The sequence below is a fragment of the Brienomyrus brachyistius genome, chromosome 8 (assembly GCF_023856365.1).
Source record: "Brienomyrus brachyistius isolate T26 chromosome 8, BBRACH_0.4, whole genome shotgun sequence".
NCBI lineage: Eukaryota > Metazoa > Chordata > Actinopteri > Osteoglossiformes > Mormyridae > Brienomyrus > Brienomyrus brachyistius.
The window spans coordinates 27,445,203-27,461,485 of NC_064540.1; the positions used below are offsets into that span (position 1 = coordinate 27,445,203).

Here is a 16,283-nt window from a genome sequence, read left to right on the forward strand (position 1 = left end):
GATACACTCATTCTACCGTCAAGTTTGTTTCTATAGATCGCAATGTTTGCGTGGGAAGTTGCGTACGCCTTTTTCAGGACCAGCTTGTGCGTACGCAATGGTTAGCCCCTGGTGATTATTGCACGTGCGTCATATGATCGTGCTTATATTTCCAAAGCCCTAGATACCACGATAATATCGTTATTGTGATTTCTTTTGGCCATGATAATCATATCATGAAAATCTGATTTCTGGACAACCCTAGTACGGAACGAATTGGCCCAGAACCCACCCTAGACACGCATAGTACTCCCACACTATGCGGAGGGACATGTACATACTCATACCTATGCCCTTCAGGCACTGGAATGTAAAATGCCAATGACGTGCATGAAGCATGGACATTACCTTTGAAAAACTGGTTGTAACAGACTCCAGAGTGATTGCCAGATATTACTTCGTTAATTAGCAGTTTCGTGGCAGCAACCTCGCACTGGCAAACGTCTTCCAGCTGGTGAAGTTTACACATAGTATGTTTTTTGTAACATAGTGATTAGACATTACAAAGGATGAATTGGCCCAAAGACCATTGTGTGCCAGGGAAGCCTGTAGATATATGCGCAATGCAATATATGTCAGATATAATTGTTGACCATGTGCAGTCATGTCAAAACGTCAAAATTATTTAGACCCCCCCAAAACACCACTAAAATCTCAGTGTATGTGTGCTGTGAGGAATTATAGCATGAGAGCACCAAAGTGGTAACTGCTGTTAAAAAAGTAACTGTTGGTAGAAAAATGTCTTTCAGTCGTTAGAGCCCAAGCAGTGATTGATTAACGCTGAATGGTGAGGATTCCATACTGACAAATCAGAACAGGCCAGGAGGGTGTAGATGATTTCAGCAACTATAAAATGGTCTGCCAGCAAACCAGGCCTAACAGCGTGCTTTACTAGCAGCTCTAGGACAATGGCAGTGCACGAGGGGGGTCATAGTGCTGCTGCTTTTTTTAGGTTGCAGCTGTGAAGCTCAACTAAAGTCTGGGTTTCCTGTGACCACCCCTCAGGTGGCAGCAGAATATCAAACTGGATTAGGTGCTCCCCAGGTGGTGGCAGCCAGTTACCAGGTTGGCGTAGGGGCTCCCCAGGTGGCACCGTCCGGTTATCAGGTTGGCGTAGGTGCTCCCCAGGTGGCGTCGACCGGCTTCCAGGTTGGCGTAGGGGCTCCCCAGGTGGCGTCGTCCGGCTTCAAGGTTGGCGTAGGGGCTCCCCAGGTGGCGTCGTCCGGCTTCCAGGTTGGCGTAGGGGCTCCCCAGGTGGCGTCGTCCGGCTTCCAGGTTGGCGTAGGGGCTCCCCAGGTGGCGTCGTCCGGCTTCCAGGTTGGCGTAGGGGCTCCCCAGGTGGCGTCGTCCGGCTTCCAGGTTGGCGTAGGGGCTCCCCAGGTGGCGTCGTCCGGCTTCCAGGTTGGCGTAGGTGCTCCCCAGGTGGCGTCGTCCGGCTTCCAGGTTGGCGTAGGGGCTCCCCAGGTGGCGTCGTCCGGCTTCCAGGTTGGCGTAGGGGCTCCCCAGGTGGCGTCCGGTTATCAGGTTGGCGTAGGGGCTCCCCAGGTGGCGTCGTCCGGCTTCCAGGTTGGCGTAGGGGCTCCCCAGGTGGCGTCGGCCGGCTTCCAGGTTGGCGTAGGGGCTCCCCAGGTGGCGTCGGCCGGCTTCCAGGTTGGCGTAGGGGCTCCCCAGGTGGCGTCGGCCGGCTACCTGAGCAAGCAAGTTGCTCCTGCTCTGGTTAAATCTGTGACTGGAATGCAAGTGAACCCTGATAGTGTGAGGGTTGTATGTGGGGAGGATTCGGTTATGGTGGATGTGCTACGAGACCTTCTAGCTATTGGCCAGCTGATCAATGCTTCAGACATCACCCTTGGTGGCTGTGCACCCATTGGGCAGGATGCTTCTGGCACAGTGAGGTTTCAGTCTGTGCTGCAGGGCTGTGGAAGTACACTGATGGTATGAGGGCTTCCTTTTGATTGGTTGCTGTGTTGGCTATGATAGTGCTAATCACGTTGCTCTTCTCCAGATGACTGCTGATGCCCTGGTTTACAGCTTTGCATTGATCTACACCCCCAGTGGTATTAATGGCAGCCCCATTGTGAGGACCAATGGTGCTGTGGTTGGCATTGAGTGTCACTATTTGAGGTGAGGATGCCCTGTCAGCTTTGGTGTTCCTTAGCCCTAGGAGCTGTTCAACCAGTGTCTGACCCAAATGGGCAGATGTGCCTTAATGGTTGGGGAAGCACTTGTACCAAAGATTGCTGGTTCAAGTCCCTGACCAGCAAGGCACCACTGAGGTACCCTGAACAAGGTGCTGCCCAGGCACCGAATTGACTCCCCCTGATGTGTTTTGATGTCACATGGGTTAAATGCAGAGGATACATTTCATTGTGCACTGTTGTGGTATGTCACTGACCTAAATTCTAATTCTACATGATGCCTGCTCCTTAGGAAACAAAATGTGAGCAGCAATGCCCTGGTGCCAACATGGATCCCCTACTATGCCACAATGGCGGCTGAGGCACAACTGAATTTCTCACTGAGGCTGATGGATGGTAGGCAAGGGGTTCATGCAGCATATCTGGCTTTACTCAGTGGGCTTGTCCTCAAGTCTATGTGCCCTTTGTGCAGATGCATGGCAGAATGAGAGGGCCTCCAACGTGTACTTCCTGGGAAGTGTCCTGAACATTGAAGCCTCTGTCCTTGTGGGCAACGGTCAGCCCCTGCCTGTGTTTGTGGACAGCTGTGTGGCCACCTTGGTCCCTGATGTGACCTCTGTCCCAAGCTATGCCATTGTGCAGAACTCTGGGTGAGTAACATTGCATGGCTGTGACACCGCTTGGGCAATGCTGCTTGACATGCCTGGCCTTCAGGTGCCTGACTGATGCCAAGGTGACAGGATCCCGCTCCCAGTTCCTGCCCAGGAAGCAGGATGACAAGCTGCAGCTTCAGCTGGATGCTTTCAGGTTCTCTCAGGATGGCAGGAGCTCGGTGAGTACAGGCACTTGTGCAGGATTTCTGTGCTTAAATGAACTGGTTGTGATGGCAGCTGACCAGCTTTTGGTGTCCCCCTAGCTGTACATTACTTGCAGCCTGAGAGCAACAGTGGCTTCTGTGCCTGTGGATTCCCAACACAAGGCTTGTTCCTTCTCTCTCACTGCTAACAGGTCAGTGGGTGCAGCATTATGATGCTGGATCAGTTGCAATAGCTAACAATTGCTATTCCCCATTGCAGGTGGGTGTCTGTGGATGGGAATGACCAGGTGTGTGGCTGCTGTGACACCAGCTGTGGGCTTGCAGGTGTAGCAGGTACGCTTGGCTTCCACCAAAAGATGCTCTGGTGGCTTGTGTTGCTGTGACTGAGGCACCCTTCTTGCCCTTGCAGGTGCTCAAGGCACGGGTGTTCTGGGCCCCATTGCTATCCAACAGGCTCCTCCCAAGGCTAGTCAGCCTGGACAGCTGTATATTCTGAAGGGATAGGTACCTGCTGCCCTAATGTGCCCAGCTGTGCATGGTCCCAGGATGGAAGGAGCCGCAACTTGCCTGGCATATTCTCCACTGCTTGTCATGATCTTCCTTCCCCCTGATGTGGTAGTTGTGCAGGAGATCAAGGGCACTGTCTTGTGACTGAATAAACCACTAATTGTGTTTGAAATGGTTGTCTGCCTGTTCCTTTGCTCCCAAGTACACTTCTGGACTGCCTAAATTCTGCAACCCCATCACACTGCTTGCTGCCTGTGGATTTCATGACGAATGAGACCCTGTGGGGAAACGCCAACCCTTACAATGAAGGTGTTGGTGGGGTTGTACACAATGGCCTTCTGTTCAGTCAGGAAACCCTTTTGGGGAAGCTACTCCCTATATTTGGATCAGAGCTTGCTACCAAAAGACAAGGCTAGTCGGTGAGTGCTGATTCCCATCCTCACTCAGTCCCTCTTTCCTGGACAGCAGCTTCCTTTTGATGTGGTCTCAAGCACAACAGCCTGGTTTGGTATCACCTTTGTATCATGTACATGCTCCAAGTAAATAGGAGTACTTGCAAGGGTGTAGGTTCAATTTCAACAATAGTAGGGTCATGATACACTGCTACTGAAATGCAGGATTCCCATCCAATTTGCACTAACAGTAGGTGATGGTATTGCCCCTTAACACTGGTTTCAGCTAGTGCTTAATAAACCCGTGCTGGAGCTTATAAAGAGCAGTGACCAATTGACTGTTACTACATGAGGTGGAGCCGGCTCGTGTGCAAAAGTAATGCACTATTAAATGTGACATGTTTCCTATGAGCAGTCACATGAAACACAGACTACATCAGTTTTAATGCCCATAAAGTGGATCTTTTTCTGTGTGCGGGTGGAGCAGTTTTTACCTTTCAAATCAAGTCAGATAAGGGAAATGCACAAATCCTGTCATTTTATGGTAATGCTGTATATTTACAGCAAACTACAGTGGTCACTAGCAAGAACTGGTGCTAATTTCACTGATCAAAAGAGAAAATCTGTTTCCTGTGTTTGTCATTTTAAGTATTCAATCTGGTCGTACATTTCTCGTGTTTGAATCAGCACTAGAGACGCTCCCCGGGTTACGATGGTCTGTGTTACGCTATTTTGACTTGGAATGGATAAATGTTTTTCACTTTCAGTGTTATTCAATAACTCAAATGAGAGGTGTGGACTCGAGTCACAATTTTGATGACTTGATGAAATCACAAAAGACTTGGCACTCCACTTGGACTTTAACACCAATGACTCATGACTTCACTTAGACTTGATCCTTTTGACTTGAAAAGACTTGATACCTTACACCAAACAAAAAGAATTTTATTTTAAAAACGAATACATTTCTTGAATTAACGTTAACAATATTCTAGTCTACTGTCTTATACTTGAGAGACTCTCTCAGCCCTGCTCTCCAAACTACGAAAAACGATGGATTTGATCAGCTGGTCTCTCAACGCAATTGACACCATCTTCTCGACGAGAAGCCTAGGTTCGGGGGAACCTGACTGTCCGGGGGGAACGTATGCTGCTGGCTACACGATGGACGGATGGGAGCGGTGGAGGGTCGTGTGCCTGGCAGCTCTTTCCGTGGAGGACATTGAAGACATCTACCTATTCGGAACCATGATTACAGGTATTATGCTGATTGGATTAGGCATTGCCCTGGTTTATCAAAGATTGAAGAAGACGGTGACAGCCGCTCAAAGCCCCACTAGGCTGGCCGGAATGATTGATGGAGTGGGCAGAGCTGTTAGCACTCAGACTGTGAAACTGGATAACATCATGGAGAAGCTCACAGCTTTGCAAAACTTATTGGATGGCAGAGACCAGCGTGGACATTAGCGTGGACATTAGTGGAGCTGGAAATTACAGCTTCTCGTACGGAAACCCAAACAACCCTATTCTATCAGGTTTTGGCTCCCCCCAATCAGCACTGGCCTCGGCCAAGGCCGCTGCTGAACTAACAACTCCCCCTGAAGAACAAGGCAGTGAGACTCTCTTGCATTCCTCTCCCCCGATCCCAAGGACTTACCGCACCCTCCCCCCCATCCAACGCCTTCGCCGCTTCATACCCCCAGCGTGAACAGGCGGGTCTGTTGACCAGCGCCTCCATGGCTGCAGGACCGGATGGCTGTCTGTCTCTGCTGGACTACCTCCACCTCCCCATTTCCCTCACCTGTTGCAAGTCGTGTCATTTTTATGTTGTAATGCGTAGTGACCATGTGCTTATGTTGCTGAGGTGTTTTTTTCGGTTCCCACAATGTCCTCCCCACTGGAGTACAGTCTGGGGGCTGTTTTTTTATTCTCCTCCTCTCTCCTCATGTTATTCTGTTTCTTTTCTTCTCTCTTCCCCTGTCTCCCGACTGGTCTACCCCCTACTGTGATGTTTGTGTATATGTATGGTCGGGTTGATGGCCAGTTTTTTCGCTGGTACTCGTGACTAGTGACATGGTATATTGCAACAGCAATAAAGGGTTTCATCAATCAATCAATCAATTCATTTCCAGCCAGTTTATACAAACTCCCCAGAATGCCCAGCTCTAACACAACATCCAATCAAGATGCAGAAGCGAAGCATGAAGTAATGTGATGTTACTGAGCGCCAGTCGGACAAAAATGATACCTAGGGTCATTTCATTTGCTTTCACAAATTACGAGGTGGTCAACAAGACATGAACTGCAGTATGCAAAACGTGGGTCAAAAATAACAGATGGAGAGGCTATGACGTCCAACTTCTGAAGTCACACAAAGAAAGGTAAGTCGAAGCTAATGTAGTGACTAATGTCCAGTTAATATTAGCTTAATGGCTTGGTGAATTTTCTAGCTTGTTAGTTAAATCATGGGCTTGGAAAGTCTTTTTGCATACATTATGAAAAGTGTTGCGGATTCTCACTCAGATGTAAATCTGAAATAAGATGACACATTTCTACTTTTAATCCGACAACTAGGGCTACAATGTGCTAAGCTTGATTGCAATGGCTGTTTTTGCTGTACCACTTCCCCATGACTCAAGTGGAAGCAATGGAAAGACTGTGTAGCAAGTTTGTTCGGCGATGACTGGGTGTTCCCCCATCCTTCAGCTCAGTAAACCTGTATAGCAAGACTTCCAAGCTTCACCTGCCAGTGTCATCAGTGGTAGAAGAATTCAAGGTTGCCAAGGCAAGAGCGGTAAGCACACTGGCACTATCGGAAGACATGCTGATAAGACTATCAGGTGCAGCAGGAAGTGGAAGCCACAAGCTGCAGTGAGAGAAGCCAAGGCATACTGGAAGCACCAGGAGATCATTGGGGTGGTCTGCCAGGGTCGGCTGGGTCTTGGTACCTACAGTGACAAGAGGTGGAGTAGGACCAATGCCAAAGGCAGCAGAGGCCTCATAGTGCAGAGGGTCCGGGAGCCGTGTGAAAGCGGCAGGTCTTGCGCGCCAAGGACAGTGGATGCAGTGGGACAATGCACTGGAGCGATCGATGTCCTGGAAGGAAGTGTGGGGTCCTAACATCCTTAAGATCTGGGGCGAAGAAGAAGATCCATCCTGCAAGCAGTGTACCTTGCACCTTGAACCACATCTTGACAGGATGTCCCAAAGTACTTGGAGAGGGCCGATATAGGTGGAGACACGATAAGGTCCTTATGGTGATTTCCAAGTGGAGTTGCAGAGGGTCAAGGCCAATAAACTTCAGGTTTCACCACCCAAGGCTGTCAAGTTGTGCAGGGAAAGAGACAAGGTGCCAAAGGCAAGTACAGCTGCAAAGAATGTCTTTTCCATCTTACTGCAGGGCTCTAGGTGGGAGATACAGGTGGACCTGCAAGAGAAACTCGTCTTCCTGAAAGAGGCAGCTGTAACATCACTCAGGCCAGACATGATCCTGCTATCTAGGAGTAAGATGACCATCCTGATGGCTGAACTTACTGTACCATGGGAGGATAGGCTCACTGTCTCTCACCAGCTGAAAAAAGCCAACTACCAAGACGTGGTTGACGAGGTTCTTGCCAAGGGTTGGTACGCAGTTCTGTTTCCTATAGAAGTTGACTGCCATGGTTTTCCAGCAATATCAGTACGATGCTTCCTACAGAAGATCGGCATGGAACCCAAATAAATCAAGAAGGCCATTGGGGAGCAGCAGCAGAGACCACCTCAGTATGGCTATAGCTGATGAGAGACCACAAGTGCAGGTTCAGTCTTGGCTCAGGGAGTAGGACACCCCAGCCATGCATAGTCCTGAGGCCAGCTGCAGGGAGACGTCCCTGACCGTTACCCCACCATCATGAGGTATCCTAGAGCAAAAGGGACGAAATACCAAGGAAGGATCGCTTTCAGCTGACGACCCTGTAGCTGGTTTTCAAGGATCCTCAGATCATTCTGTCACCAAGGAGTCCCAAGAGAGGGGAGGATTTTGCTACATCTCAAGTGGCTCTTGCAGATTTCTGCTTGTAGCAATGAGTCTTTGATATTTAATTCACCTGAACGTGGAGATAATTGCTCTGTATTGTATCATTTTGAATGCGGTTAATGTTTAATTTTATTATGAAACAATCTGTGTATTATTTTTTTCAATTAACTGGTTGTTTGATTTGAAAAATTCTGAAAATAGTGAAAAATGCCCTAACAGTTACCCAGTCCACACACACACATTCACATACAGCACACAGATTATTCCTCCATAAAGTAGGTAACTTTAGAACTATATTCTAGAAAGCATCAATTTTTTACATTTTTATTTAACTTACACATAAAACGTGCAGCTACATATAGTGTCACTTTAAATTAACAGTACTTGAATGTATTTTATTTAATAAGCTTTGGTTCAGTATGTGGTGTGTGAGTGTGCCCTGCGATGGGCTGGCCCCCCGTCCTGGATTGTTCCCTGCCTCGTGCCCATTGCGTCCGGGATAAGCTCTGGACCCCCAGCGACGCAGCAGGACAAGCAGTTTGGAAAATGGATGGATGGATGGTTCAGTATGAGATGAGGTTGGGTATAACAAAAAAGGACAGTAACAACAATAATGCTGTTGTACTGGGTTAATATTTACTATGAAATGCAACATCAGCACTCCTTTTTTTCTCTGATTAAGTCTAGTTGCACTTGCTGCTGACAAATAAATACACCTCTTAAGAAGCATTTATAATTTCGGAAAATTATTTATTATTACCCAGAAATAAAATACCATATTTGGTCAAGGGACTCGAAATTCAAAGTTTAGGACTTGGGACTCCACTCGGGACTTGCATGTCTGGACTTGTTCCCAACTCTGGTAAATGTTTTTCGTTTTCAATATGTTATGCAATGGCTTAAATGAGATATTCGACATTTTATTATAAAATAGGATTTGTGTTAATTATTTTGCACAATTGAAAGCTAATGTAAGTGTTCAAAGCATGTTAAGGTAGGCTAGGCTAGTCCATAATGCTTGTTAGGGTAGGTGTACTGTATCAAAATGAATTTTCTCTTTACGATATTTTCGCATTATTATAGGTTTATTGGAACGTAACCTTATCATAACACAATAAACAAATTTAAAGATGAACTTTACTAGCAGCATTATAATAATGACTTTGTTCAAATTTTCAATAAATATATCGTTACGTTGAGTAAATTTGGTTAGTGGAGCGCACCACATGCGACTGGTTCTGTAAATCAGGGAAGAGTTTTATAAGCACTGAAGTGGCGGTGAAGGAATGGACAGCTCAACAGCCGCAACATCTTTCGAAAGAGGAGATATTGCGGATAAAAGAAAAACAGACACTAGCGGTGTGGCGGTACTTTCTGAAGTTCGACACGTTTAGTACCGAAAAGCTGCGTCCGTACTAATGTATATGACCATGACATAAAGCACTGAGATATAAACGTAAATGCTTATACACATAAAACACCAATAACTACCGTTAGCTTAGCAACCGTGACGGCTGCTCCAATACCGGCGTTTCACCCGCTTCCATGGTGCTTCGCCATAGCGCAACATTCGGAAATGTAGGTAGATATTCACTAAATCACCTACGCGAAACTGTATTCGATCTAAGTTTAATCACAGCGCCCGTTTGTAGCAGTTAGACTTTGTTCGCAAGACGACTAACACGCTTTGCCGTCTATCCTACACTCGGCGCTATAACCCTCACTGAATCACCGCCTCCTTCGTTATCGACGCACTGACTACACAGGGAACATTTCCGTTGTGAGGTCTGGTAGTTACGTGTAATCAGTAGCGCCCCTAGAGGAACCTCGAGACTTAGCAGGTGGGCTCATACCTCAGCGCTGCCTCTAAAGTGACGAGAGACGCTTTTCCTCTCCTTAAGCTCGAATGAACAATTAACAACGACCCTGCTGACCAGTCAGAAAGAAATAAAATTAATTAATAAAGGCGGCGGGTAGCCTGTAGATATACCCGCAATGCAATATATGTCAGATATAATTGTTGACCATGTGCAGTCATGTCAAAAAGTCAAAATTATTTAGACCCCCCCAAAACACCACTAAAATCTCAGTGTATGTGTGCTGTGAGGAATTACAGCATGAGAGCACCAGAGTGGAAACTGCTGTTAAAAAAGTAACTGTTGGTAGAAAAATGTCTTTAAGTCGTTAGAGACCAAGCAGTGATTGATTAACGCTGAATGGTGAGGATTCCATACTGACAAATCAGAACAGGACAGGCGGGTGCAGATGATTTCAGCAACTATAAAATAGTCTGCCAGCAAACCAGGCCTAACAGTGTGCTTTACTAGCAGCTCTAGGACAATGGCAGTGCACGAGGGGGTCATAGTGTTGCTGCTTTTTTTAGGTTGCAGCTGTGAAGCTCAACTAAAGTCTGGGTTTCCTGTGACCACCCCTCAGGTGGCAGCAGAATATCAAACTGGATTAGGTGCTCCCCAGGTGGTGGCAGCCAGTTACCAGGTTGGTGTAGGGGCTCCCCAGGTGGCGCCGTCCGGCTTCCAGGTTGGCGTAGGGGCTCCCCAGGTGGCGCCGTCCGGCTTCCAGGTTGGCGTAGGTGCTCGCCAGGTGGCGTCCGGCTTCCAGGTTGGCGTAGGTGCTCCCCAGGTGGCGTCCGGCTTCCAGGTTGGCGTAGGGGCTCCCCAGGTGGCGTCCGGTTATCAGGTTGGCGTAGGTGCTCCCCAGGTGGCGTCCGGCTTCCAGGTTGGCGTAGGGGCTCCCCAGGTGGCGCCGTCCGGCTTCAAGGTTGGCGTAGGGGCTCCCCAGGTGGCGCCGTCCGGCTTCAAGGTTGGCGTAGGGGTTCCCCAGGTGGCGCCGACCGGCTTCAAGGTTGGCGTAGGGGTTCCCCAGGTGGCGCCGACCGGCTTCAAGGTTGGCGTAGGTGCTCCCCAGGTGGCGCCGTCCGGCTTCAAGGTTGGCGTAGGTGCTCCCCAGGTGGCGTCGTCCGGCTTCAAGGTTGGCGTAGGTGCTCCCCAGGTGGCGTCGACCGGCTTCAAGGTTGGCGTAGGTGCTCCCCAGGTGGCGTCGTCCGGCTTCCAGGTTGGCGTAGGGGCTCCCCAGGTGGCGTCGTCCGGCTTCCAGGTTGGCGTAGGGGCTCCCCAGGTGGCGTCGTCCGGCTTCCAGGTTGGCGTAGGGGCTCCCCAGGTGGCGTCGTCCGGCTTCCAGGTTGGCGTAGGGGCTCCCCAGGTGGCGTCGTCCGGCTTCCAGGTTGGCGTAGGGGCTCCGCAGGTGGCGTCGGCCGGCTTCCAGGTTGGCGTAGGGGCTCCCCAGGTGGCCTCGGCCGGCTACCTGAGCAAGCAAGTTGCTCCTGCTCTGGTTAAATCTGTGACTGGAATGCAAGTGAACCCTGATAGTGTGAGGGTTGTATGTGGGGAGGATTCGGTTATGGTGGATGTGCTACGAGACCTTCTAGCTATTGGCCAGCTGATCAATGCTTCAGACATCACTTTTGGTGGCTGTGCACCCATTGGGCAGGATGCTTCTGGCACAGTGAGGTTTCAGTCTGTGCTGCAGGGCTGTGGAAGTACACTGATGGTATGAGGGCTTCCTTTTGATTGGTTGCTGTGTTGGCTATGCTAGTGCTAATCACGTTGCTCTTCTCCAGATGACTGCTGATGCCCTGGTTTACAGCTTTGCATTGATCTACACCCCCAGTGGTATTAATGGCAGCCCCATTGTGAGGACCAATGGTGCTGTGGTTGGCATTGAGTGTCACTATTTGAGGTGAGGATGCCCTGTCAGCTTTGGTGTTCCTTAGCCCTAGGAGCTGTTCAACCAGTGTCTGACTTAAATGGGCAGATGTGCCTTAATGGTTGGGGAAGCACTTGTACCAAAGATTGCTGGTTCAAGTCCTTGACCAGCAAGGCACCACTGAGGTACCCTGAACAAGGTGCTGCCCAGGCACTGAATTGACTCCCCCTGATGTGTTTTGATGTCACATGGGTTAAATGCAGAGGATACATTTCATTGTGCACTGTTGTGGTATGTCACTGACCTAAATTCTAATTCTACATGTTGCCTGCTCCTTAGGAAACAAAATGTGAGCAGCAATGCCCTGGTGCCAACATGGATCCCCTACTATGCCACAATGGTGGCTGAGGCACAACTGAATTTCTCACTGAGGCTGATGGATGGTAGGCAAGGGGTTCATGCAGCATATCTGGCTTTACTCAGTGGGCTTGTCCTCAAGTCTGTGCCCTTTGTGCAGATGCATGGCAGAATGAGAGGGCCTCCAACGTGTACTTCCTGGGAAGTGTCCTGAACATTGAAGCCTCTGTCCTTGTGGGCAACGGTCAGCCCCTGCGTGTCTTTGTGGACAGCTGTGTGGCCACCTTGGTCCCTGATGTGACCTCTGTCCCAAGCTATGCCATTGTGCAGAACTCTGGGTGAGTAACATTGCATGGCTGTGACACCGCTTGGGCAATGCTGCTTGACATGCCTGGCCTTCAGGTGCCTGACTGATGCCAAGGTGACAGGATCCCGCTCCCAGTTCCTGCCCAGGAAGCAGGATGACAAGCTGCAGCTTCAGCTGGATGCTTTCAGGTTCTCTCAGGATGGCAGGAGCTCGGTGAGTACAGGCACTTGTGCAGGATTTCTGTGCTTAAATGAACTGGTTGTGATGGCAGCTGACCAGCTTTTGGTGTCCCCCTAGCTGTACATTACTTGCAGCCTGAGAGCAACAGTGGCTTCTGTGCCTGTGGATTCCCAACACAAGGCTTGTTCCTTCTCTCTCACTGCTAACAGGTCAGTGGGTGCAGCATTATGATGCTGGATCAGTTGCAATAGCTAACAATTGCTATTCCCCATTGCAGGTGGGTGTCTGTGGATGGGAATGACCAGGTGTGTGGCTGCTGTGACACCAGCTGTGGGCTTGCAGGTGTAGCAGGTACGCTTGGCTTCCACCAAAAGATGCTCTGGTGGCTTGTGTTGCTGTGACTGAGGCACCCTTCTTGCCCTTGCAGGTGCTCAAGGCACGGGTGTTCTGGGCCCCATTGCTATCCAACAGGCTCCTCCCAAGGCTAGTCAGCCTGGACAGCTGTATATTCTGAAGGGATAGGTACCTGCTGCCCTAATGTGCCCAGCTGTGCATGGTCCCAGGATGGAAGGAGCCACAACTTGCCTGGCACATTCTCCACTGCTTGTCATGATCTTCCTTCCCCCTGATGTGGTAGTTGTGCAGGAGATCAAGGGCACTGTCTTGTGACTGAATAAACCACTAATTGTGTTTGAAATGGTTGTCTGCCTGTTCCTTTGCTCCCAAGTACACTTCTGGACTGCCTAAATTCTGCAACCCCATCACACTGCTTGCTGCCTGTGGATTTCATGACGAATGAGACCCTGTGGGGAAACGCCAACCCTTACAATGAAGGTGTTGGTGGGGTTGTACACAATGGCCTTCTGTTCAGTCAGGAAACCCTTTTGGGGAAGCTACTCTCTATATTTGGATCAGAGCTTGCTACCAAAAGACAAGGCTAGTCAGTGAGTGCTGATTCCCATCCTCACTCAGTCCCTCTTTCCTGGACAGCAGCTTCCTTTTGATGTGGTCTCAAGCACAACAGCCTGGTTTGGTATCACCTTTGTATCATGTACATGCTCCAAGTAAATAGGAGTACTTGCAAGGGTGTAGGTTCAATTTCAACAATAGTAGGGTCATGATACACTGCTACTGAAATGCAGGATTCCCATCCAATTTGCACTAACAGTAGGTGATGGTATTGCCCCTTAACACTGGTTTCAGCTAGTGCTTAATAAACCCGTGCTGGAGCTTATAAAGAGCAGTGACCAATTGACTGTTACTACATGAGGTGGAGCCGGCTCGTGTGCAAAAGTAATGCACTATTAAATGTGACACGTTTCCTATGAGCAGTCACATGAAACACAGACTACATCAGTTTTAATGCCCATAAAGTGGATCTTTTTCTGTGTGCGGGTGGAGCAGTTTTTACCTTTCAAATCAAGTCAGATAAGGGAAATGCACAAATCCCATCATTTTATGGTAATGCTGTATATTTACAGCGAACTAGTGGTCACTAGCAAGAACTGGTGCTAATTTCACTGATCAAAAGAGAAAATCTGTTTCCTGTGTTTGTCATTTTAAGTATTCAATCTGGTCGTACATTTCTCGTGTTTGAATCAACACTAGACGCTCCCCGGGTTACGATGGTCTGTGTTACGCTATTTTGACTTGGAATGGATAAATGTTTTTCACTTTCAGTGTTATTCAATAACTCAAATGAGAGGTGTGGACTCGAGTCACAATTTTGATGACTTGATGAAATCACAAAAGACTTGGCACTCCACTTGGACTTTAACACCAATGACTCATGACTTCACTTAGACTTGATCCTTTTGACTTGAAAAGACTTGATACCTTACACCAAACAAAAAGAATTTTATTTTAAAAACGAATACATTTCTTGAATTAACGTTAACAATATTCTAGTCTACTGTCTTATACTTGAGAGACTCTCTCAGCCCTGCTCTCCAAACTACGAAAAACGATGGATTTGATCAGCTGGTCTCTCAACGCAATTGACACCATCTTCTCGACGAGAAGCCTAGGTTCGGGGGAACCTGACTGTCCGGGGGGAACGTATGCTGCTGGCTACACGATGGACGGATGGGAGCGGTGGAGGGTCGTGTGCCTGGCAGCTCTTTCCGTGGAGGACATTGAAGACATTGATTGGATTAGGCATTGCCCTGGTTTATCAAAGATTGAAGAAGACGGTGACAGCCGCTCAAAGCCCCACTAGGCTGGCCGGAATGATTGATGGAGTGGGCAGAGCTGTTAGCACTCAGACTGTGAAACTGGATAACATCATGGAGAAGCTCACAGCTTTGCAAAACTTATTGGATGGCAGAGACCAGCGTGGACATTAGCGTGGACATTAGTGGAGCTGGAAATTACAGCTTCTCGTACGGAAACCCAAACAACCCTATTCTATCAGGTTTTGGCTCCCCCCAATCAGCACTGGCCTCGGCCAAGGCCGCTGCTGAACTAACAACTCCCCCTGAAGAACAAGGCAGTGAGACTCTCTTGCATTCCTCTCCCCCGATCCCAAGGACTTACCGCACCCTCCCCCCCATCCAACGCCTTCGCCGCTTCATACCCCCAGCGTGAACAGGCGGGTCTGTTGACCAGCGCCTCCATGGCTGCAGGACCGGATGGCTGTCTGTCTCTGCTGGACTACCTCCACCTCCCCATTTCCCTCACCTGCTGCAAGTCGTGTCATTTTTATGTTGTAATGCGTAGTGACCATGTGCTTATGTTGCTGAGGTGTTTTTTTCGGTTCCCACAATGTCCTCCCCACTGGAGTACAGTCTGGGGGCTGTTTTTTTATTCTCCTCCTCTCTCCTCATGTTATTCTGTTTCTTTTCTTCTCTCTTCCCCTGTCTCCCGACTGGTCTACCCCCTACTGTGATGTTTGTGTATATGTATGGTCGGGTTGATGGCCAGTTTTTTCGCTGGTACTCGTGACTAGTGACATGGTATATTGCAACAGCAATAAAGGGTTTCATCAATCAATCAATCAATTCATTTCCAGCCAGTTTATACAAACTCCCCAGAATGCCCAGCTCTAACACAACATCCAATCAAGATGCAGAAGCGAAGCATGAAGTAATGTGATGTTACTGAGCGCCAGTCGGACAAAAATGATACCTAGGGTCATTTCATTTGCTTTCACAAATTACGAGGTGGTCAACAAGACATGAACTGCAGTATGCAAAACGTGGGTCAAAAATAACAGATGGAGAGGCTATGACGTCCAACTTCTGAAGTCACACAAAGAAAGGTAAGTCGAAGCTAATGTAGTGACTAATGTCCAGTTAATATTAGCTTAATGGCTTGGTGAATTTTCTAGCTTGTTAGTTAAATCATGGGCTTGGAAAGTCTTTTTGCATACATTATGAAAAGTGTTGCGGATTCTCACTCAGATGTAAATCTGAAATAAGATGACACATTTCTACTTTTAATCCGACAACTAGGGCTACAATGTGCTAAGCTTGATTGCAATGGCTGTTTTTGCTGTACCACTTCCCCATGACTCAAGTGGAAGCAATGGAAAGACTGTGTAGCAAGTTTGTTCGGCGATGACTGGGTGTTCCCCCATCCTTCAGCTCAGTAAACCTGTATAGCAAGACTTCCAAGCTTCACCTGCCAGTGTCATCAGTGGTAGAAGAATTCAAGGTTGCCAAGGCAAGAGCGGTAAGCACACTGGCACTATCGGAAGACATGCTGATAAGACTATCAGGTGCAGCAGGAAGTGGAAGCCACAAGCTGCAGTGAGAGAAGCCAAGGCATACTGGAAGCACCAGGAGATCATTGGGGTGGTCTGCCAGGG

General features: G+C 48.7%; 1 protein-coding gene and 1 pseudogene across 1 annotated transcript; both read left to right on the forward strand.

The window, feature by feature from the left end:
• The first annotated feature begins 938 nt into the window (after positions 1-938).
• LOC125747806 (zona pellucida sperm-binding protein 3-like) lies at positions 939-3,498 on the forward strand (annotated as a pseudogene).
• On the forward strand, positions 1,603-15,086 carry LOC125747382 (zona pellucida sperm-binding protein 3-like). Its single transcript, XM_049022588.1, has 9 exons — positions 1,603-1,710; positions 11,170-11,475; positions 11,546-11,664; positions 11,971-12,074; positions 12,149-12,326; positions 12,391-12,508; positions 12,593-12,684; positions 12,753-12,817; positions 14,717-15,086. Exons 2-9 carry the CDS (start codon positions 11,275-11,277, stop codon positions 14,818-14,820), a joined length of 981 nt encoding a protein of 326 aa, XP_048878545.1. The 5' UTR covers positions 1,603-1,710; positions 11,170-11,274; the 3' UTR covers positions 14,821-15,086.
• The last annotated feature ends 1,197 nt before the right edge of the window (positions 15,087-16,283 follow it).

What these genes read in the sequence shown, in the direction of transcription:
- LOC125747382 (XM_049022588.1), top strand. Translation starts at nt 11,275, where the DNA reads ATGCAAGTGAACCCTGATAGTGTGAGGGTTGTATGTGGGGAGGATTCG. An exon ending in ATTGAGTGTCACTATTTGAG is followed by an intron (nt 11,665 to 11,970) that starts GTGAGGATGCCC and finishes CCTGCTCCTTAG; the next exon opens with GAAACAAAATGTGAGCAGCA. An exon ending in GCCATTGTGCAGAACTCTGG is followed by an intron (nt 12,327 to 12,390) that starts GTGAGTAACATT and finishes CCTGGCCTTCAG; the next exon opens with GTGCCTGACTGATGCCAAGG.